General features: G+C 37.4%; 1 protein-coding gene across 1 annotated transcript in view; it reads left to right on the top strand.

Annotated features, from left to right (window-relative positions):
- Window positions 1–23,289, top strand: part of POLA1 (DNA polymerase alpha 1, catalytic subunit) — a 299,145-nt gene that overhangs the window by 139,932 nt on the left and 135,924 nt on the right. The window contains exons 33-34 of the mRNA XM_045779581.2: window positions 7,680–7,858; window positions 9,577–9,708. Of these exons, the coding sequence (XP_045635537.2) occupies window positions 7,680–7,858; window positions 9,577–9,708 (311 nt within the window). The remainder of the gene's footprint in view (window positions 1–7,679; window positions 7,859–9,576; window positions 9,709–23,289) is intronic.

The following is a 23,289-nucleotide window of genomic DNA, read 5'->3' as shown; positions in this document are numbered from 1 at the left end:
ACATCCATCACCTCACAGAATTTCCATAATTAACTCTTCAGTGTGGTGAGAATGCTTAAGGTGTACTCTCAGCAACTTTCAAGTATACAGTGCAGTAGTAGTAAGTGTAGATCAAGTTTTTGAAAAAGGTGGATCATTTTAATTAAGTATACCAAAATGGCACTTACCAACTGTGTAGCCTAAGGAAAAATGGGTAAGACATAATAAATGAAAACAACTGAACACAGCATTGTATACAAGATTAAAACTATGTTAAATATATATGTATGAATAAGCCTGGAAAGGGTGAAGGTGGTGAATTATAGCTTCCTTCTTGAAAAAGTAATATTCTTATTAAAAATAAGACATTTTTTACAAAATCAGAAGAAAAAAATGGTTAAATAGTTACTAACTTCTAAAAAGATGCGTCTAGGCACCTCCAGCCTGCCCCCCCCCCCACACATATTTACCAACATGGCTGGGGAGAAGAGGACTTTATTGTAAGAGCAGCAATTCTTGGTCTATTATTTTGTGCTATTTTATTTCCCAAATATTTTTTCAGCATACACTTACTATCTTCTCTCAGGTTTAAAAATAGGAAAGAAAATACTTCGGAAGCTTTTTCCTGCCCAGAGGTACACATGTCATTAAGTTAAAAGGTACATTTAGAGCTATCATCAAGGGCATTAAAACAGTTGTGTGAGGTCATGAGGGTGCTGCACATTAGAAGTTTTTTTTCCTGTCAAGATTTTGGGAGTTACTTTCCGCAGGACAGTAAAAATCTTCGGAGTTTATTTAACCCAAGGGTTTGGATATTATTTTTTTTTTAAATACTCAGAAGTTTTCCATTTGTGTTGTAGAAAGGTTTATTGTTGCCGTGAAAGGCGGTTTTAGGTGTCTGCCACTTGTGTAGTCGGTTGTTTATCTTGAAATTGGATCTACAGTATTCTTTTTTTTTTTTAAGATTTTTTATTTTTATTTATTTATTTGACAGAGATAGAGACAGCCAGCGAGAGAGGGAACACAAGCAGGGGGAGTGGGAGAGGAAGAAGCAGGCTCATAGTGGAGGAGCCTGACGTGGGGCTCGATCCCGTAACGCCGGGATCACGCCCTGAGCCGAAGGCAGATGCTTAACCGCTGTGCCACCCAGGCGCCCCGGATCTACAGTATTCTTAAAATGTTTTATTATGGAAAATTCTAAGCATGTGCAATAGTAGAGAATTGCATAAGAAGTCCCCAGGTGCTCATGACCCAGTCTGTTCCTCTTTTCCACCTGCTCTATTTTGAGGTGAATCCTAGATACCATCTAATTTTACCTGTAAATACTGCATTTTACATTTCTAAAAGACAAGGATTCCCCCTTTCCAACATAATTACAGTATTATCATCACTAGTAAAAAAACAGAACAAAAACCACAATTGCTTCATTTTATCAAATATCTAATAAACATTCATATTCCCTGATTGCATTAAGGGTGCACGTCTTTTAAAAAGCTCTCTGTTTGAATTGAAATCTAATCAGGGTCCATATGATAGTTAATCTCCTTTTTTTTTTTAAAGATTTTATTTATTTATTTGACAGAGATAGAGACAGCCAGCGAGAGAGGGAACACAAGCAGGGGGAGTGGGAGAGGAAGAAGCAGGCTCATAGCAGAGGAGCCTGATGTGGGGCTCGATCCCACAACACCGGGATCACTCCCTGAGCCGAAGGCAGACGCCCAACCGCTGTGCCACCCAGGCGCCCCTAATCTCCTTTTTTAATTCATTCTTCCAATTTACTTGTTAAGAAACGGGGCGGGGAGGTTGTCCTTTACAATTTCCCCCATTCTGGAGTTTGCCAGTTGCATCCTACTGGTATATTTTAACATGTTTCTCTGTCTCCTGTATGTCCTGTGAAGTGGTAGTTAGAACTAAAAACTTGACTGTATTTCAGTTCAGTTTCTTTTAGTTTTTGTTAATCTTCCTGACTGATGGTGTGCACACCTGCGAGGAGGTATATAATGTCTGGTTAGAATAACAAACGTTTGGACACAACCTCACAGGTATATCATAAATATTTTGTACTCATTTTCTCACCTTTTTCATCCTGAATTTTTCTGGTGGTATAACATACATTCGGAAAAAGCACATGAAACTGAACTGAACAGCTTGACGAATTTTCACAAGTAAACACATACCAGTGTAGTCAGCCCTGAGCTCAAGAAACCTGTATTACTATATCCCCATAACCCCTCTCATGCCACCTCCTAGAAACTACCCTCTACTCTCCCCAGAAAATTACAGTCCTGATTTCTGACATCATAGAAGAGGTTTTCTTATTTTTGGCCATGACATAAATTGTCTTTGCTCTTTGTGTCTGGCTACTTTCATTTGTATTATGTTTGTTAGAGTCATCCAGGTGGTTGTACTTAATTTCTGTGTAGTATTTCACTGTATGACTACCCACACTTGATGACTGTCTAGTGTAGGTGCACCTATGGGTTGTTTCCACAATTGGGTGATTAGGAATAGTGCTGTTTTGAGCATTCCTGCACATGTCTTCTCTTGAATGGTTGCATGTATTTCTGTTGGGCATATACTTAGGAGAATTGCTAGGTCCTGGGAAACATGTGTGTTCAGCTTTAGTAGATACTACTAATTTTCCGAAGTGGTTCAACTGATTTACACTCTGTACTATTAGTGTATAAGCACTCCACATTCTTAGCGACACTTGGTGTTTTGTGTCATCTTCCTTTAATGTGGTGGTGTAACACTGTGATTTTAATTTGCATTTCTTTTTTTTTTATTTTAAAGATTTTCTTTATTTATTCGACAGAGATAGAGACAGCCAGCGAGAGAGGGAGCACAAGCAGGGGGAGTGGGAGAGGAAGAAGCAGGCTCATAGCGGAGGAGCCTAATGTGGGGCTTGATCCCATAACGCCGGGATCACGCCCTGAGCCCAAGGCAGACACTCAACCGCTGTGCCACCCAGGCGCCCCTTAATTTGCATTTCTTTGATGACAAATGAAGTTGAGCACCTGTTCACATCCTTTATTGGCCATTTGAGTATCTACTTTTGTGGGGTGCCTGGTGAAGTCTTTGTATACTTTTCTGTTGGGTTGTCTTTTTCTTACTGATTTGTGAGCATTCCTTATATATTCTAAATAGGCGTCCTTTGGATATATGTGTTACAAGCATCTTCTATTTGGCATGTTTTTTTTTTCAAGTATAATTTACATACAATGAAATGCTACTATCTTAAGAGTATCATACATTCTGTTTATCAAAACACAGAACTTTTCCATCACCCAGAACGTTCGCATTTTTTTCTTCCCAGTCAGCATCCCCTCCCACAAAAGAAACCGTTCATCTGATTTCTCTGACTGTAGGTTAGTTTTGCCTATTCCAGAATTTTATATAAATAATTTCCTACAGTGTATACTTTTGTGTTCAGCTTCTTTCACTTAGCATGGTATTTTTGAGATTCATGCATCTTGTGCTATTTATCAACGATCATTCTTTTTCTTTGCTGACTAGTACTCCATGGTAGATTAAAACAATTTATTCTTCTCATTCTCCTGTTGGTGGACGTCTGGATTGTTGCCAGTTTCTGGTTATTATGAATAAAGCTGCTGTGAAAATTCTTATACAAGACTTTTTATGGCTGTAGTGTTCACCTTTTAAAAAATCATTATTTTTTTTCTTTAATCATACTAAATACTCAGTTTGTATAGTGTTCTCTAAGAAGTCCAAACACATGAAAGCCTGGATTCATGCAAAAGATAAATGATTCATTTCCTAGAAAAATTTTTAGGAAAAAAAAATTCACAATAAGATTCTATTACTAGTAGCTTAAGTAATTATTACAAGCAGCTGCTTGGGGATATCAGTTTCTCTCTGCTCATTTGGAGTTTCATTCATATGGGTTTTTCCCTCTTCCCCACCTATACGGACATATATAATTGGCCTTACCATAGTTATTTGCATTTGCATTAATAGAGATCTTGTCTTTTGAAGGAAGAAAATTACTTGGTCCAATGCATCAGCCTCTCAACTGAATGCCTTGAATTCAGAGCAGTTTAAATAATCCTTGGGAATGGGAGCAGGTGAACATTCTAAAAACAGGCATAGCTTACAATGTTTAGGAAGTACAATGGTAGAAAAATTAATTTTGTGCTACATGTCACATTGGAGGTATGTGTGCTAAATATCTGGTGATCTTAAGTAAAAAAAAAAACAGCACTGCTGAACTCATCCACCCCAATGCCTATGATGTTACTTTCTATAAATACTTTTTGAAACATGAGAGCTTTGATCCTGTTGCCAAAATAATGTGAGATCCTATAAATTTTCTAATTATAAATGTCATTATTTTAATTTCATTTCACTTTCCCTTCTGTTCTCCCCATCCTGCCCCCAGCCCCCCAAAAATGGTGTGACTGTATCACTACAAGTCACAGGATTGAATTAAGGCACATGTCATTTCTGCTTACTGCAGGCAGAACTACGGCTGCTCTTCCCCAGATAACTACTATGAGACCCAAGTAGGCTATTCTTTCCTTTATTCTGTACTGGACCATATAATAGAAGTTACCTGTCAAAAGCTAGGCTAATAAAAATGGAAGTTCCTTTTCTCAAATAGGGCATAAAATTTGTTTCTTTAAGCCAGTTGTTTAGAGAAAGGTCTCAGAAGAGATATGGAATTTGGAATTCAGTTTTGCATCTCTTCCTCAAAAGACAAATATGATTACTTACTGTATGGTGAGCAGTTTAATATTTATTACACAGCATATATGATACCTTTGATCATAAACATTTTGCTTTAATGTCTTTTCCAACAAAAGTGTTTAATTTTGGAGGGATAATAATTACAAATGAGTTCCACGTAGCAGCTCTATTTTGCACATTTTAAAATTTAGAATCTACCTCTAGGTGGCAGCACCAGATACTTTTTTTTCCTGTTTCCCTCTGGCCTTAATGAGTTACGGTATAAGCAGTAAAACTTTTAAGTCTCCCGAAACTTTGAAATAAGCTGCTTGTTGCCAATTCTGTGAGGATTTGGAAACATTAATTCCTTTGCTGAGTAAGTTTGGGGCTTGTTTCAGCCTAGATTTTGACCTTTAAAAGAAAGATTCCAGCAGCAGTGATCCTTATTTTTTAACATGACATTCTATGTTTTCATAAAAAAAATTTAGCCCTCTGTGATTTACCTGTTGAACTTATAATTGTCCTCTCAAGAAAATTACTTCTTTATGACATTTTTGTATCCAAGTAACTTATACAGGGATCATTATATACCTAATATTTTAAGGTAATTACAGTGTCCCCTCCTTTTATATTTTTAAAATTTATCATTGGTCTGTGACCAGGAATGCTGAGATGAAACCCCTTCTCTTTAAAAAATTCAGCATGGGAATAAATCTGAAGTAATCTGCTACGCCACTTAGCTTTGTTATTGCCATGGGCACATGAGGGTTGTTTGTGGAATTGGACATTAAAGTACCCATTTCATAAGGCCTGATTTTTTTTTCATGACTTTTGGCCACTTGTTGGGCATTTCTCTGTAAGTAGCAAGAGGGCCCTTGTCCAGTTTTGGCTTACTCAGCAGGCAGGCTCCCCTGTGGCCTCAGGTACACTAAATAGGCAGCGTCTGGTAGGGTGGCCTAGGGAGAGCTTTCGTTGCTTCCTTGCTGCAGGTTGGCCATTTCTGGTATGTGCAAAACCAGTGTTGTTTCATTCCTGGATTTTTGGGTTGTGAAAGAAGCCTGCTGTTGAGAAAACCTTTGCCTACTGTTGTTTCTTTTTCCTTACTTTTTGAATAGTATTGGCCTGAGAAATTGATGGATAATCATACTGTCAGGGAAATGGTGAAGTTCTTTCTCATAATTGTTGATGAAGCAAGACATTATGTGAATACAGTTGGACTCACAAATGATTTCAGGAATTTGCAACATTACCCTTCAGTACAGACAAGAAATGGCCTCGTTCCTGGGTGTGGCCTCTCTCGCTCATTTTCTCTGCCCCTCTTTATCTTTAAATGGGGAGGTATATATTCCCACCACTCTTCACTAATTTGCTATTTCTCTTAGGGGATAGGTAATTTGTAAAATATAAATGTATAGTGAGTCCTGGGGCCAAGTGACCTCGCTTACAGTAACTATGTCACTAAACAAGAATATTTTTCCATTTGTTTTCAATGTGTACTTTTTGTTTTTATTGTATGATCATGTTAGGAAATACTCATTTTGATTAATTCCTACAAAGAGCAGCTATTAACTTGCTGTGCAGTCTGAACATGTGTTCCATATATTTTTCCAAATGCATAATCTTGAGTGAATATCGTCTAGATTAAATGATGTTCATCTACTGTTTTATTTTTTCATTCATACGATATTTATTGCATGCTTATCACATGCTAGGCACCACTGAAAGGGGTTTGTCCTCTAATGTCTGATTTAAACTTCAGAAGTGCCTGGTCGGTGACACTACCTCCATTTCGTAGGTGAGAAAATTGAGACTCATAGTCTCTGTTTTTATTCTTTTTTCAGTACCTTTCCACCCTGTCAGTCAGCCTCAAGTGTAGATGTCACTTGAAAATTGACCAGATGGGATTTAGGATCTTGTCACTGAGTTCTGAATACATCTGTTTGATTATCTACCTATGCAGCTGTTGTTAGAGTTAAAACAGTTTTCAGGTATTTTTGGTATTTGAATTTTTTGCTCAGTGACTTTTATATTGCTTATTTACCTTTATGCTAAAATAAATTTGATAGCTTTCTTTAGATTTCTAAAAAGCCTAGAATTCTTAGGGATTGCTAAAGGATGATTTCAAGAAAATGTTTTAAGATACTGTGTGTATTAATAACCTTTACGTGTAAATCCACATGGTATGTTTTGACAGATACGCTTTGACCAAAGATAAATAAAATTGGCTGGCCTAAAAATGTTTCTTTAAATAGTTTGTGGAAATGAGGTAGCATAAACTACCTCAATCAATGCATCGATTGATTTCTTGTGTCATTTTGATTGAAATATAGTTGGTATATTTCGTTTTAAGATTGTCGGGAACATTTTGGCCTATAGAATCTGTAGATCCATTGTTTTTGCACATATTTTAAATTTCTGAATTCAGAACACCAAAAAATCATGTCGTGTTTTGTCTCAGATGCTGCTACTGAATTTTAACCACTGAATTAGATTGCACCCTACATGCTGTTAACTACTGAGCCAAGATGGAATCGACCACTGCATTGAAATCAGGGTTAGCAGTTCTATCTGCACTTGAAGGAGTTGTAATAGCATTGAACTTGTTTTCTTTAATGGGATTTTTATTCTCTATTTTCAGTTTTAATAGTGAAACTTTGATTTTAAGAGATTTCTTAATAACGCTGCACATTTATTTGAGATTCTCACTGTAACTGTAAGAAGATAGTAAAACCATCCTATAGAAGTAGTTGCTTTTTTTTTTTTGGAAGTAGTTGCTTCTGAACACAAACATCCTGGGGCATATCTGCATTGCGTTAGTGCTGTTTCCTTATTTTATTTAATAAAGTGATCTTTCGTAAAAGGAGAAGTCACTTGTCCATGTGATGTGAGCCTTTGAGTTCAAATGGTTGTGTATGTGTGTGCATGAATTTAAAATCATTCCTTTGTGGGTTTTCTTCTTTGGGAATTCAAGTAATTATACCTCTCTGAATTTGTTTTTTCTTTTACATTAATAGGACTCGACCCTACCCAGTTTAGAGTTCATCATTATCATAAGGATGAGGAGAATGATGCCCTACTTGGTGGCCCAGCACAGCTCACTGATGAGGAGAAATACAGGGACTGTGAAAAATTCAAGTGTCCATGCCCCACATGTGGAACAGAGAATATTTATGATAGTGTCTTGGACGGTTCGGTTAGTTGTTTCTTTTTGTTTCTTTTCTTCATTTTGTTAGCCAACTAGCATAAAGGCCTTTCCTCCCCTGCTGTATGTATAAAAAGGGAGGAAAATGTTGCTTTCATTTGTTTATAGAATTTTAGCATCATATGAATTCTGCCTTCCCGACTTCATTTCTGCTTGAAAACTCTTAGTAGACTGTGCTCGAATATTGTTTTTGGCTTCCTAGAGTGGTTGCTTGGCCTTGGTTTTTAAATGGAATGTCTTAAAAATTCTAAAGTACCTTAAAGTATTTTTTATTGTAATTCCTTAATTAGTAACTTGTGTTTCCCCACTCCCAGCCCCAATTTATTAGGTCTTAGAGCAATATTTGCCTTTATCTTAAGTTAATGGGAACTAAGTGTTTTTGGAAAGTTTTTGTTTATCTTTACACATCCCACTTGCCTCCTTTTTGACAAAGGTACTCTGATTATCTTTTCTGCTGTCTTTGCATGTCAGACATTAAAAAAGTCACAGGGAAACATTCCTCTCAAGAAGTACTGCCAAAAAATGTATCATTGACCTTGGATCAGAACTTGAAACTTAGCCAATTTACTTGATTCAACTGCGGTGTTATACATGTACTAGCCATTGGCAAATGAGTAGGCAGCAGAACTGTGTAAAACCTTGAAACTGAAAGAAAATACATCCTTTATCTAAATTAAAAGTAATTATTTTAAGTTAATTTGGACAAACAGCAGATGTTTTGCATTTTTTTGAATCAAAACAAAGCAGTCTTTGGAAGCAAGTGCAAGGAAGAGGCAGACACAGATCAGCAATACTTGCTAAATCCTTGAGTTTTGCTTCATTACAGCTGTAAATAAGATAGTTAATTGCATGGAGGCTTGACGACTTGCAGATGGGCTAACTGTGGAAGAGCCGATGTCAAGCTCTAAAATCTCTTCCACCTGGAATTGCTTAGCGTGGCGGGTAGGGTTATGTACCAGATTGGAGCAGGAAACCAAGATGTTTAAGTATCAAGAAGGAAAACAAATGCTCCAGAAACCCCAACAGTTTTCCTATATATTCTATTTGCTTTGTTTTTGCTTAAAACAAAATAAAACAAGAGGTTTTTTTCCAACTACTAATAGTTAATTCTTTCAAATTTCTACTCTTCTTGCCTTCCCTTTCCTAGATAATTTTCATTTGAGGGGGGTAGTGGAGAGGGAGGATTACAGAAATTTTAGATTTCCTAAGGGGACAATAAGTGATTGCTTTCTGGTGTAGTACTTAATTTTTAGGCTTTAAACGTCAGATTAAGTTGGCCAATATGAAAGGAAACTAATGTCATTAGTGTGCTTGCTCTATCTTCAAGTTTGGAATGAATAAGTACAAATTTAAAATTTTGATCAATATCTCTAAGAAGATATTTCCGATATTGTGACCTCACTGGTATTTTCAGAGGGAAAATTATTTTCTCCATAAGGTCTGTCATATACTGAATGTAAAAACAGAAGTGATTTCAAGGTTTCCCTTCGACTTGTACTCCATCATTATGGTGGCAAAAATGCAGGAGGTTTGTGTGACTAAGGGGATCTTTGAGAGGACAGTAGTTGAAAAAATAGGGTTAAAAACTCACCAATAAAATGAATTAAGAATATTGCACACCTGGGCAGCATGTTAGTTTTTAAGCACAAGAAACCCTTTTCTAGCCTTGCAGTAACCTTTTGTGTATTTGTCTCTTCTGACTTCTGTAGGGAACTGATATGGAGCCCAGTTTGTATCGCTGCAGTAACATTGATTGTAAGGCATCACCTTTGACCTTTATGGTACAGCTGAGCAACAAATTGATCATGGACATGAGACGTTGCGTTAAAAAATACTATGAAGTAAGTATCCACAATGAGTTTCTTACCTATGCAGCTTACTTAGGTTTGGTTCTTGCTTTAAAGTAAAACAGTATGGTTTTGTATTCCTGGTTTTTATGAAACTAAAATTCTGAGAAGACTGCAGAAAAGTATTTAATTTTCTATTGGACATCTCTTTCATGAGCAGTATTTTAAATAACTGAATTTTTTGCTTTAAGGAAAAATGAGAATATAATCAGGAAATATTTTAGTTTATTGTTACCTAAGTAAGATGGAATTAAGTGGTCACTCAGATCTTTGGCCAGGGGAGAATCAGTATTGCCTATCTTTGGCAAGAAGAGCCATAACATCATGTGTGGTGATTTTAATAACTGCCCACTAGCTAAGACTTTCTGTTTCTGTGGTAATCTCAACCATTTCATAGCTGCATTGTCCAAGGAAATCAAAATAAATATTTTTTAAAAAGATTGATTTATTTATTTTGAGAGAGAGAAAGTGAGGGAATACAAGTGGGAGGGGCAGAGGGAGAGGAAAGAGAATATCGAGTAGATACCACACCCCACCCCCCACCTCCTGTGAGCCCAGAGCCTGATGCAGGGCTCAATATTACGACTCTGAGATCAACACCTGAGCCAGTTGGATGGACATTTAACCAAATATACCACCCAAGCATCCCTAAATATTTTTAAACTTCAAATGCAATTTGTCTGGCATTTTTAATTTGTATGAGTATATACTAAAAATGCTAGAACAGGGAGTGAGCTGTCTGTGTTAGAAAGAAGGCTTTTTTCAAAGTATTTGTTTTGGTTTTAACATATTTCATAGGGATGAGTTTTTTTCTTCAACACTTAAAATTGAAAAAACTACGTACTTCCCATTTGATTTTTCTTAGTGTTTATGTCATTTGTCATCTAAACAAAATTTCTGTTACGTGAAAGCTCAGTGTAACTTATTTAAAGAAGCTACATTGGCAAAGCATTTCCAAAAAAATGCTCAGATCCTATTAGGTAAAATCCATGACTTTGATCAGTATCATCCTTTAATATCGGCCTATATTATTTAGCATATATAATACAACATTTTCTTCTTTAAAAATCCATCTCATGAAATGAAAATCAATTACTAGACCATGAGGATGAAGAGTAGAAGCATAGAGTTTCAGTATTGTGATTTTGGAGTAGAATAATTTGTATTTGTCAAAAACACCCAAGTAGATTTGTCTGAAGACATTTTTAAAATAATAATTGTGACTACATTTTGGGAAATCTGAAACATTTTAGTGAATAATCCTGTGCCACGCTTAATGAACAGTTGGATCAGAAAAAAGGTTATCTGTGGGTTCACATTCCACAGTAGATGAAATGTTCAGCACATGTAATGTTAGGCCTTTATTTAGCATGAAGAGCCCAAATCAAAACTATTCAGCTCCTCATTTACAGACCTTGTTGAGCAGAGCATGATTCTTGACTCTTGGGAAGAATTCTGAGTTTTCTCTCAGTGTTTAGTCTATCAAAATCTTTACCATGGAAATGTTAATACTAGAAGAAACACATCTCTTTCCTTCTATAAGAAAGGACGATCTGTTTTGACTAAGTTGAGAATAGACAGAAAAGAGATCTTCTGTATAGTTAGAAATATGCTTTAACTGAAAGATTGATTTCTAACTAAATTGTATGTGGGGGGTGGTGGTGGTGGTGTGAGTATTTTTCAAGCTAAATAACCTACTTTTAGGCATCTGGACATTTAACCCAAGGTTTCCGTAGTATTTGCTTTAATTGTCTTGTCTACCAGCTATCTCAACAGCAAGTAACAGTTTTCCTCTAGTTAAGTGCACACTGAATTGATTTTTCTATAGGATTTCTAATTAAAGTACCCAAATAGCACTCTTGAAGTTGAAGATTGGTATGACTGTCCTCAAAATTAGGAACCTGTTTCTCTACTTACTAATCTTAGTCATATGTAATTGGATGGGAGAGAAAGAAATCCATTTATTTGTTCTTTTTATGGCCCCATGCTGAACTAATGTCTCAAATATTCTCAAGATTAGAGCTTTTATACAGAATGCTCAAACACCTCCACATTCTACTTCACTGGTAGACTCTTCTCTTTTCTCCTGTCCCTAGACTTAAAGGAACTTTTGCTGGTAGAGGGACATGGCCTTGAGGTTTTTTTGTTATTATTGCCTCAAGTGATAGTGATGACAGTTCAGTGTGATACACCATAGCGATGGCAATCCAGCTGGAGATTAATAACCTGTATTGGAGACAAGGATATTGGTAATAAGTACTGAGGTAAAAGGACTGTTTTCTGAAGCTAATGACCAAAAGGTTTTCTTCCTATTTCACTAGTTAAACAGTACTGGGCATAAAAGTTGTCCGTGGACTGAGAACAAGAGTCGAGATTGTTTTTCGTTTTAGTCTTAGTATCACTGCAGGGGAAATACAACCTACATTGAGAAAGGAAGGCATCTCTACAAGGAAGGAACTTTAGGAAGACAGTGGAGGAGTATGGTACTTGACCTAACACTATAACCTGCCAAGGAACATAGTTGTAGATCACCAAGAAATCGGGTTGTCAAGAACAAAGGGACGGGAGTTTAGGCTAACAAAATATGATTCTAAACCACTTTTCAAAAAAATATATACCCTGTTAGTTTCTGGCATGAATAAATAGTGTTGATTGAATAAATGTGGTGTAACAAACATTAAAAATTTTGCCTGTCTGAGAATCTGTATTATATAATGTGTTTATATTGGTTCCTTCCATAGGAGAGAATTTCTCTTTCACCATATAGTAGTGATTGTATCCCTTGAATTCTCATTTCCTAGAACATTTACATTTCAGTGTACATAGAAATACAAAAGGCATCAAGCAAGAAAATTTAATATATTAATTACTTTTAGAGGAACAACAACTTTAATACTTTATCCCAAGCCTTGATGGAAGCATTGAAAGACATGGAGGTATCATAGAGACCTCTAATTCCAAGTTCATTTTGTGCCCTGGTCCTTGTTGGTTCCTCTATACAAAATTAAAATTGAACTGGTATTTTTTGAAAATCATAAAAAGCCCATGTAAAGACTATATCTCTAAGCTTTGAAGGATGTTTTTAAAAGACTCAATTTTACAGTGAAAAATTGATATGTGTTTCTTCTCCCCTTAAATTCTGCTCCAGAAGAGCAAGTAGACACACATACACACACACACACACACACACACACACACACACACAAAGGGAGAGAAACACTAGCTAATCTAAATTGGGAAATGAAGAGGGCTTTTTTTAAGCATGAAAATTTCATCATCTTGTCAGCTGGCAGAATGCCTGCTGTGTGGATTCACAAAGGCTAAGAATTACACTTTCATGAAATTTTCCTCACTAACTGCCCTGGTTAATTTGAAAGATAACCCACTGTTCTAATTCATTCCTCAATTGGGCGGTGCAGGTTTTATCTTTGATCTGACAAAGCATTTGTGTTAATCGTTTTGGCCCTCCACTAGACACTCTTGGGATTGTGCTTTTACAATAAATGTGTCTGTGATAGCTCTTTAGTCTATTATACTTACAATAGATCCATAGAACTGGTAATTAATTCTCCACTGCTTTGGAAATGGGAAGAATAGGTGTAGCTCTGTCAAGTGCTGCTGGGAAGTTTGTTTAGCTGGTTCATTTTTGAAGTGTTCCCCTCAGCCATCCACGAAGCAGCCACCGAAGAGAGTCTGAGATTGAGTTGCTGTCTACCCCGAAGAGTTGCTGATAAATGGAAAATCTGACCCCTCTTGGTACCTGGGAGGGGTAATAGTGGGTCATTTACCTTCATCTCAAGTACTTTTAGTTATAATATACATTGAACCCTCATTTTAATACTTACAGAGCCTTTCGGTTCTAAAGGTGGGGAGTCAACTAAAATATACTCCTAAACTCTCACTGATGGCTATGCAGGTTTTAGAGTTCTAGTGGGACAAAATGCATCCCTCACGAGCCTTGGAGCCTTTCAAGCCACTTGTAAAGGAGCATTACTTACATACAGCACTTTGCTATGGTTTTTTAACAGAGATGTTGCTGGCCCTCCATCTAGAAAACTTAATTCTGGACAGCTAGTCAGTGCCATGCATATGATAACTGTCGATAAGTTGCTTAGACCAGAAAGTGGTGGTTGAATTCCTTAGAAATTTGCTGTTGGATTTACAATTGCTGAATTTTCCTAAAGTAAGCTTTCTGAGGACAGGGGCTATGCTTTCTTCTGTGGCTCATCTGTGATCTCTGCCACTGCCCATTGCTCTCAGTAGTTGTGTGTATTTTAATGCTTAGTAACCACAGGAACCAACAAATGAAGGTTACAATATCATGTGTTTTCTTTAAATTCTTTTCTTACGCTGCTGTCATAACTGGCAGAAGGTTTAGCAGTAGTATATGAGATTCTCAGATTAGCACGAAATTCCACAGAATTTTAAGGTCATGAAGGCATCGACAGAGTCCTTTGTTATTCTCTCTTCCATATTTTACATCACTGATTACTGTTGATTTCATTATACGCTGAGCTCCAACTTCATAGCTTTCATTTGTTTTCTCCCCAAACACTGTATCAGGCAAAGAGGCATTGACCAGAAATACTTTTATCATCGTGCAAAATCACATTGTGCTGGAAAGTACTGCTCGTCCTGATACCAGTCTCTCTCTCTCACTATATCAGGTGGACGCCTCACTGTACTTCTCTCACTCACACTCTTTTACTGTTTTTTCTCTTTTACTCCTTAGTATATTAATTGCGGCGTAAGCCACATTTTAAAAAATCTCTTTTGGGGGCGCCTGGGTGGCACAGGGGTTAAGTGTCTGCCTTCGGCTCAGGGCGTGATCCTGGCATTGTGGGATCGAGCCCCACATCAGGCTCCTCCGTTATGAGCCTGCTTCTTCCTCTCCCACTCCCCCTGCTTGTGTTCCCTCTCTCGCTGGCTGTCTCTATCTCTGTCAAATAAATAAATAAAATCTTTAAAAAAAAATCTCTTTTGGACCCATTTTTTTGAGGAATTCCAAAAATAACGTTCAGTATCAGCTGCCTCATGATGCAGAGACTTTATTAGGCTCACAGGTGTAAGCACTATACTAGTATAGAGGGGAGCATTTGACCAATGATGCTGAGCCTCCACGTGGTGGCTGTGAGTCCCTCTGGAACATGGCACACGTCTGGGAAGTGGAGTGAGATGTTTTATAGTATGTGAAGAATCCATGTTTAAATTTGGTTCTTTTTAAATCTTTGCAAATAAATAAAAGCCTCTTCATTTTGGAATGGATATGCATTCCTTGAAGACAAAATTAACCACCAAAAATAATGTTAGGCAGAGATTGAATTGGAGGTACCTTTTATTAAAAGTGCAAGGAGGGCTTGGTGAAATATTGGTTAAAATATTTGTTCCACCAAAATACATACTCATTCAGCATCACAGACAACAGAATCCATGGTGTCCAGCTGTGCTTGATGGAGAAGCGTTTCTTGAAGAATACACAGAACTGGATTAATTAATAAATCTGAGAAATGAGGGGCGCCTGGGTGGCACAGCGGTTAAGCGTCTGCCTTCGGCTCAGGGCGTGATCCTGGCGTTGTGGGATCGAGCCCCACATCAGGCTCCTCTGCTATGAGCCTGCTTCTTCCTCTCCCACTCCCCCTGCTTGTGTTCCCTCTCTCGCTGGCTGTCTCTATCTCTGTCAAATAAATAAATAAATAAATCTTTAAAAAAAAATCTGAGAAATGAGAGAGGAAGCAGCCCCCCCACCGCCATTCCCACCCACCCTCCCCCGTGTACATCACCAACAGGGCTGCTCTTCATTGCTCTTGCCTTTCCTTTTTCACGTGCAGTGCTATGTCATGACAGAGCTGTATTGTGCTGGTGGATCTGAGGGTTGTAGTGCCATGCATGATGTTCAGGAACTCTCTCCTGTTCCGCTGCAAAGATTTGATGTTCAATAACCCTCAAAATTTCTCATTTCTTACCTGTGGTGATGCAGGCTGATAGTTTTTCGGATAGAGCTTGCAATATGCAGTAGTGTCACAGGTACATTAGTTCAAATAGTTTAAACTCTCAGCACTGTTGGAATTATTGTTTATTTCCTTTCCTCTGCCTTTATATTTAGAACATTTAAAAAGAATAAATTGGGTTTCTTTTTTGTAAAGACTCTTAACAGTATAATTATAAGTGGTACAGAAGGCACGCAAAGAAGCAGATCTCCACCCCATTCATTCAGCATCACAGGCAGCACAATCCACACTGCCCAGCAATGCTCGAAGGATATTTCTGTAGGAATCCATAGAACTCATCCTAAATCTCATTAAAGCAAAATGAAAAGAACATAACGTGAATTAGTTTTTCTTTTTGCTCCACACCATTTGACAAGGAAGCTGAGCATAAATTTACATCACAGACACCCCTCGCATTTTTTAAATGTGGTATTCTAATACCCAGGCCCATTGGTGGGCTTTTATTAGTGAATGGCTCATTTTTCTTCAGTATGAATATCAAGCTGATTTTGAGTCAGGTATAACGTTGTGCTACTATTGCCATAGTGTGTTCTCTGAGAAAAACTAAGAAATGGGGTTTGGTGATGGTTGAGTAGAGTGTCATTATAGGTAAATTTATTATTGTCCAAATTGGAGTGAACAACTGGTCAAATATAGTCCCCTAAAACACGCCAAAAGCAGCTCATCATGCCACGAATATTATATTATGAAGGAGTTTTAATAAGTAAATTGGATCAGATATAGCCTTATATGCCACCTGACTTTCATCCTTCATAGAATAACCATTAACTTGTACTTGCTAGTTATCACAACACTTCTTTGTCTTTGATTTCATTTTATCTTAACCTTATGGCATGGACCCTGTTTGGGAAGGCTCAGAACCAGAGTATAATCTAGAGAAACTAACAAGGGACCCACACCAAATTCTGAGGTGCTCTGACTGCCGAGAACAGTGGGGCAGAGGTAGAGGCAGTTATAGCCGTGGCCCTTGCCTGTCCAGATGTATGTTCTGAAAGCTTAGCACGTGGTTCTGTCTGTTTTCAGACTATCCACTGCTAGCCTCACAGCAGACTGTGAGGTTTGTACTCAAACACCAAGGTCAGAGATCCTTGGTAGTCACTTGCCTGTCCTGTAACTTGGGCTAGTTACTGGACTTCTCCAAGCCACAAGTCTTGTTAGCTTATGAAGCGATGACAGTCATGGTACCTGCTGCATGAGGTCATAGTGAGGACTATCTGTTATAATGCATTTAAAGTGCTTAGAAAGTGCCTGGAGTGTGCATTACTAACGCTAGTTACTCTACTCTGAGATACAGTGGATGAACAGGGCTCAGCTGTGTTCCTGCGTGTGGTCAGAACCCCCAGAGATTCAGACCTGGACTGGGGCCTCACTGCCCATCCTCCTGAGGTGTCCATCTAGAAGCTTTCATCGTCTTGCTGCTCTCCCTCTCCCATCCAGTCAGAACGATTCCACCGTCATGCTTCTTCTTGGCCCTCCCTGCATTTTGCCCGTATGGGATTTCCCTTTTCAGTGTTGGTGAACTGGGTCCAAATGTCAGCCTTAGGAAAGGACACTAGTAAGGGCAGCTTGAAGTGACTAAAAGCAAGGGAGGGACACTAGGCCCCGACTTCTTCGAGGCCCAGCACCCAGTATTATGCTTAACCTGATAGATGCTCAGCAAAACACTACTGAATGAGTTCATGATATTCAGAGAGATTGGTGCAATCAGGTGACTCTCCTGAGTCACAAATAGCATCAGGCCCGTGACCGTACTTGGGGACCCTAATCCAGAATTCTGCCCAACGTATATGGTAAGCTATCCGTTCATGAATAAGAGGTTGCTTGCCATCTTCACTGCAGTCACCCTTTTAGGAGGAGGCCACACAGGCCCCAGGCAGTAGCATTGCCAGGTAGGCCAGGCCACAAGGCTGACTGGGGCAGAATCCAGAAAGCTGATTATAGTACCCTGGCAAAGGGCTAGCTCAGCAGCTGAAGGGAAGCCTGGGGTTCCAGCAACTTCTGATATGGTTCGCCTCCTCCGAAGGGAAAATTGGAGGTTTTTTGAAATGTTGAGGAAATGCCATAGGAGTTGTCAAATACCTGAAAACAAGCGGGTAAAAACAGCAAGCTGCTTGTGCCAAAACAGTAGAATTCCTTTCTTCAGTTTGATTTCTCTAACCTTGTGTACTTAGGAAAAAACTCAACTTGAGGTCTAACTCCAGTCATCTAGAGCTACTGTCTTGTAGTAGAGTAAGAAATTGAACCAGAACAGATTTCATTTAACCTTTCAAAAGTGAGATTTTTCACACCGTTGACCTTTTGGACTTCAAGGAGCAAAACAACTACCCCGCTCTCTGCTGCACATGTAAACGAGAGAGGGAGGAGAGCGCCTCAGACGATGGCTGTCTCTCATGTTTGGTTTGCCTTGAAAGCATACATTACGGTTCACATGTGGAAATGGGCCCTTTGCAGATAGTTAAAGATATGAATTTCCAGATCGTCCTGTCTGGCTTAGTCTTGTGTTAAAAGGGATAACCGTATAACTGTTCAGGAGGGAGTGAATTTAGCTGATTTCAGAGACACCATAGAAAATTCTCAAAGCCTGGATTCTGAAAAATACTACTCCTAATAAAAACGAGAGCACTGGTATTTTCTAATTGATTGGTGTTGATTTGTTTTGTGCTTGTTGTAAGTCAGGGATGGTTTTACCCTATGCTCATACCAATATCTATAATGTGTTGGTCTCAGCTTGGTTTTGAAAAGCAGTATATAACTTTTTGTCCTGTTCAAAACTCATCTGACTCTTGGCACTCTCGAATTTTTTTTTTTAACTCTGCTGCAGCGTATTGTAACTCTTAGGGTGGGTAGTTTTGTGGAGTACATCATCCTGCTTGTTTGCTGAAAGGTGCCTGGCCTCATTCACACTGCACAGGTGCTCAGATTCCTTGGCTGTTTGAGAAGCTCTTCATGCTGCTGGGAACATAGATGGTTTGCTAGCCAAGCTCTCAGGAGCTCTTGGCCAGGGTAGCAGGCCATCAGTCTCCATCTACCAGGAAAGAATGTCCAAGAATCGTGCCAGGAAAATAACCCAAACTGCCCAGGATTTCTGTCCACATGTATACTAAGGATTTAGAAACCATGTGGATGAGGTCACAGGTAGTCTTTGGAGGATCATTTCTCTGATCTACAGCTTTCCATCTAGTGATGTTCAAGAGTCACTCCTTTTAGGCATCGATCAGCAAAGAAAGATCAAAGGAGAACCTTGATTCAAGAAAAGCCTGCTTAAAACTTCACGACAAATTATTTTAAATTGAAACTGACACAGTTATAAAGTAGTAACTCATCTGTAAGTAACAGTGAACCTATTATATAACAACATTTATGAAAAATAACTATATTATAAAGCAAGATAATTTAGTAAGAACAGTAGCATTGTTTTTTTCACTTTTTGCAAATCTCTTCAGTGTGTGGCTTAGAAGTCAGCTGGATTCTGGTATCTGCTTCTGCATCCAATCTATTGTGATAATGTTATTTTGTTGAAAGCATATGAAAAAAATTTGGCTTAACACAGGTATGTAGTTAGAAAAGATAGAAGTCTTTTAATAGCCTTTTCCATTAATAGTGGGTATTCTTTTTTGTCCCTACACCAAACCTTGTAACATGGTAGTTTCTTAAAGGTTGTTTTCAACGTGGAATCTGAAACCATACCAATAAACTTTTTGAACTGTGGTACTTAAAAATCCGTTATCTTGAATGGTATATGGTATACAACTATATTTCTTTTTGCCAAGTATTCAGTAATGAGCTATATTACTTTTTTGGGTGGGTGGTTTCATTTTGAAAATTTATTTTTAAATTTACATACAGTAGAATTGGTGCACAGTTCTGAGTGTTGACAAATACAGAATCATGTATCTGCTTCCACAATTGATATATTGATGAACACTTACATCGCCCACACCCTCTTCCCATAATTCCCTTGTGCTACTTCTTTGAGTTACACTTTTAAAATCAGTTAATTTGGATGGCTGACCTCATCTGTCTTGTCTTGATTGGTACCACTTTTGCTTGCAAAGTGTCGTATTTTCTGGCCTTAACTTCCATCTGGGAGTGTGTTATCACCATAGTGAATGTGTTGTCATTTCCAGAGATGGTGCAAAATGAAATTTTGGGTAGGTACTTGATTTGTGAATATAAAATGAAATTCTAAGGGCAGTTCCCACAACAGACTTGGAGAAAAATTCTGATATTTCTGTTGGAACTTTGTCACAAGAGAAATTGTAGCTGTGAGGATTTGAGAACGAAAACAAAGTGGTATCTTTAATTCATTACTTTCTTGCAATGGGTCATGAAGACAGCATGAGCAGCAGTTCCAGAATGCAAATAATTATGTTCACTGTTCCAGCTTTCTAGAAACTAGAGCTAGGTATTGAGCTACTTAAAAGGATCACTTAATTTTCTTATATTCAAATATGCATCCATTTTAACCTACCCATGTCTACGGCAGAGTTTGTCATTTTACAAATTCTAGCACACTGTATAGATTCGTGTAACCACCACCACAGTCAGGGTACAAAATAATTCCATTGCCCCCAAAACTGCCTCTTGCTATCCTTTTCTAGTCACCTTTCTTCCCACCCCTAACTCTGGCAGCTACATATCTGTTCTTATCGCTATAGTTCTGTCTTTTCAAGGCCATAGAAATGCGAATCCTCTGGTACACAGCCTCCGAGACTGTCTTCTTTCAATTGGTTTGTTCCTTTTATTGCTGAATATTAAGCTACTGTGTCTGTCAGTTTGCTTGACCCGTTCACCCATTGAAAGGTGTTTCCAGTTTTTGGCAATTAGGAGTGCAGCTGCTATAAACATTTGTGTATAGCGTTTTGTGTGAGTGTTACGTTTTCATCATTCTAGCATCAATACCTAGGAGCAGACTTGCTGGCTAGTATGTTAAGTTTATGTTTACTCTTTTAAGACATCATCAAACTATTTTTTAGTTTTTCTAGTTCCCACAAGCAGTATATGAGAGTTCCAGTTTCTGCATGTCCTCACTGGCACTTGCTATTGTTGGCATTTTTTATTTTAGCCATTCTAATAGGTGTGGGTGTTATCTCATCATGATTTTAATTTGTAGTTCCCTGATGGTTAGTGGTTTTATAGTCATCCTTATATCTTTCATCCTGTTCATGTGTTTATTTGCCATTCTTTCATCATCTTAGGTGAAATGTCCAAGTTTTTCCCTAATTTTTACTTGGGTTGTTTGTTTCCTAACTGTTAAGTTTTGAGTTTTTTATATATTCTAGGTAGAGATCCTTTGTTGGATATGTGATTTGCAAATATTTTCTTCCAGTCTTTAGCTTGTCTTTTCATTCTTTTAATTGTGTATTTCACAGAAAAAAAACTTTTAAATTTTGATGAAGTCCAGTATATCATTTTTTTCCTTTTATAGATCATGTGTTTTGACCTTATGTCTCCAAACTCAGATTTTACATCTACATCTGTGATCCATTTTGAGTTAATTTCTGTATAAAGGTAAGGCTTAGGACAAAGTTTGGGGGTTTTTTGGACTGTGTAAGTCCTGTTGTTCCAGGACTGCTTACTGAAAAGACCTTTGTTTCTCCACATTTAATTGCTTCTGTATTCTTTGTTTATTCCTTTGCTAACACCACAGTCTTGATTACTGTAGCTTCGTAGAAAGTCTTATGTAGTGTGATTCCTCCATTTTATTTTTTTCAAAAATGTTTTAGCTCTTCTAGTATTTTTTCCTTTCCTAAAATTTGAGTTAGTTTGTCTCTGTCAACAAAAATTCCTGCTGGGATTTTTACTGGAAATGTGTTAAATCTATATATTACTTTGGGGAGACTTGACATCTTTATTATGTTGAATCTTCCAATCCATGAACATGGTATGTATCTCCATTTATTTAGGTCTTCTTTTTTTCTTTCATTACCATTTTGTAGTTTTTAGCATACAAGTCCTATATATGCTTTGTTGGATTTATACCTATGGAGTTCATTTTGGGAAAAGTGTTTGTTTTTTTTTTAATTTCGTTTTCCAGTTGTATTTCTTAGTATATAAAAATACAGTTATATAATTTTTTGTTCTGATATTTCTGTAGTTCAAAGAATCATAGGTGAATCATTTATTCTCGAAAGAATACTGAGGGCTCATGAAATGTTAAAAATAGCCTATATAAATGCATGGTTAATATACAGCCCTTAAAATTTATTTTATAAATCTATATTTTTGGCTCACACATTTGGCTACATAATAGTGCTGAGTTTTTAAAAATATCAGCTTATATAGTATAGTGTCACTTATGTGAAATTCGTGTGCGTGTGTGCATGTATGTGTTTAGATTTCCAGAAGGATGTTTATGCCATATGTCAAAAATCATGTCTGAGTGGTGAAAAGTTTAGGTGATTTTTGTTTTATATATTGCTTTTCTCTTTTTGAAGATTTCACAGTAGGTACATATTGTTTTTATTAGAACAATTAAGTTGCTTAAAGGAGAAAAGAAAAATGAAGCAGTGAATTTTAATATAGTCCTTATTAATAAACATAGTACAGATTCAAGTCCTATTTGAGAATCAAGTACGTGAATCTTAGAAATCTTGATGTTGCCCTAGCCATTTAAAAATTCTAAAATTGTTGGGGCGCCTGGATGGCACAGTCAGTTAAGCATCTGACTGACTCTTGGTTTCAGCTCAGGTCGTGATCTCAGGGTCTGGAGATTGAGCTCTGCGCTGGGCTTCACCCTGAGCAGGGAGTCTGCTTAGGATTCTCTCTCCCTTTGCCCCTCTCCCCCACTCTCTCAAATAAATAAATAAATCTTTTTAAAAATTTAAAAAAATTTTTCTGTTAAAACCAAAGGAACCTTTTAAGACAGATGGAACATTCAAAATTGAGAATGCTGTGTTTGGAATTTTTCTTCACAGCATTTTTCTTTTTTTTTTTAAGATTTTATATATTTTTAAGTAATCTCTATACCCAACTTTGGCTCAAACTCACAACTCCAAGATCAAGAGTCGCATGCTCCTCTGACTAAGCCAGCCAGACGCCTCCATTTCTTTTTTTATTATATACTTGTTTCTGTATTAAGCAAAGGCAGTGGATCTCAGCCTTGACTGCTCATTAGAATCACCTGGGTGTATTTTGAAAAGAGTGCCTGATAGTTTAGCCCACCCTGGAACATTAGATTAGAATTTCTGAGGGTGGGCAAGGACACTGGTGTTTTTAGAAGTTCTCCATGTGGTTACTAAACTCTTCAAAAAATACATGTTGGTAAATTCTAATATAATGTAATAATAACCATGAAGTATTTTAAGTGTGACTTCTATATATGAAATATATGATTATTATTACATGTATGATTTCTGTATAGTCATTGTTTATATATGAAGATACGAAAATAAGAACATAAGTATGTATATGCTTTCACACCTGTATCAAGTTAAATATATTCTTATAAGTGAGAAGAAAATTTCTAAAACAGATTGAGTTCTCATGTGACCCCCAAATAATTCTATTAAAGCAAAAAAAACCCCAAAACCCATAGCATCTTTAATATTTCCACATTTTTCATGAG

Source organism: Ursus americanus, chromosome X, assembly GCF_024610735.1.
Source record: "Ursus americanus isolate L20-20 chromosome X, mUrsAme1.1.p, whole genome shotgun sequence".
NCBI lineage: Eukaryota > Metazoa > Chordata > Mammalia > Carnivora > Ursidae > Ursus > Ursus americanus.
Note: the sequence above shows the minus strand (reverse complement) of the source record. Positions and strands in the feature narration are given on the sequence as shown.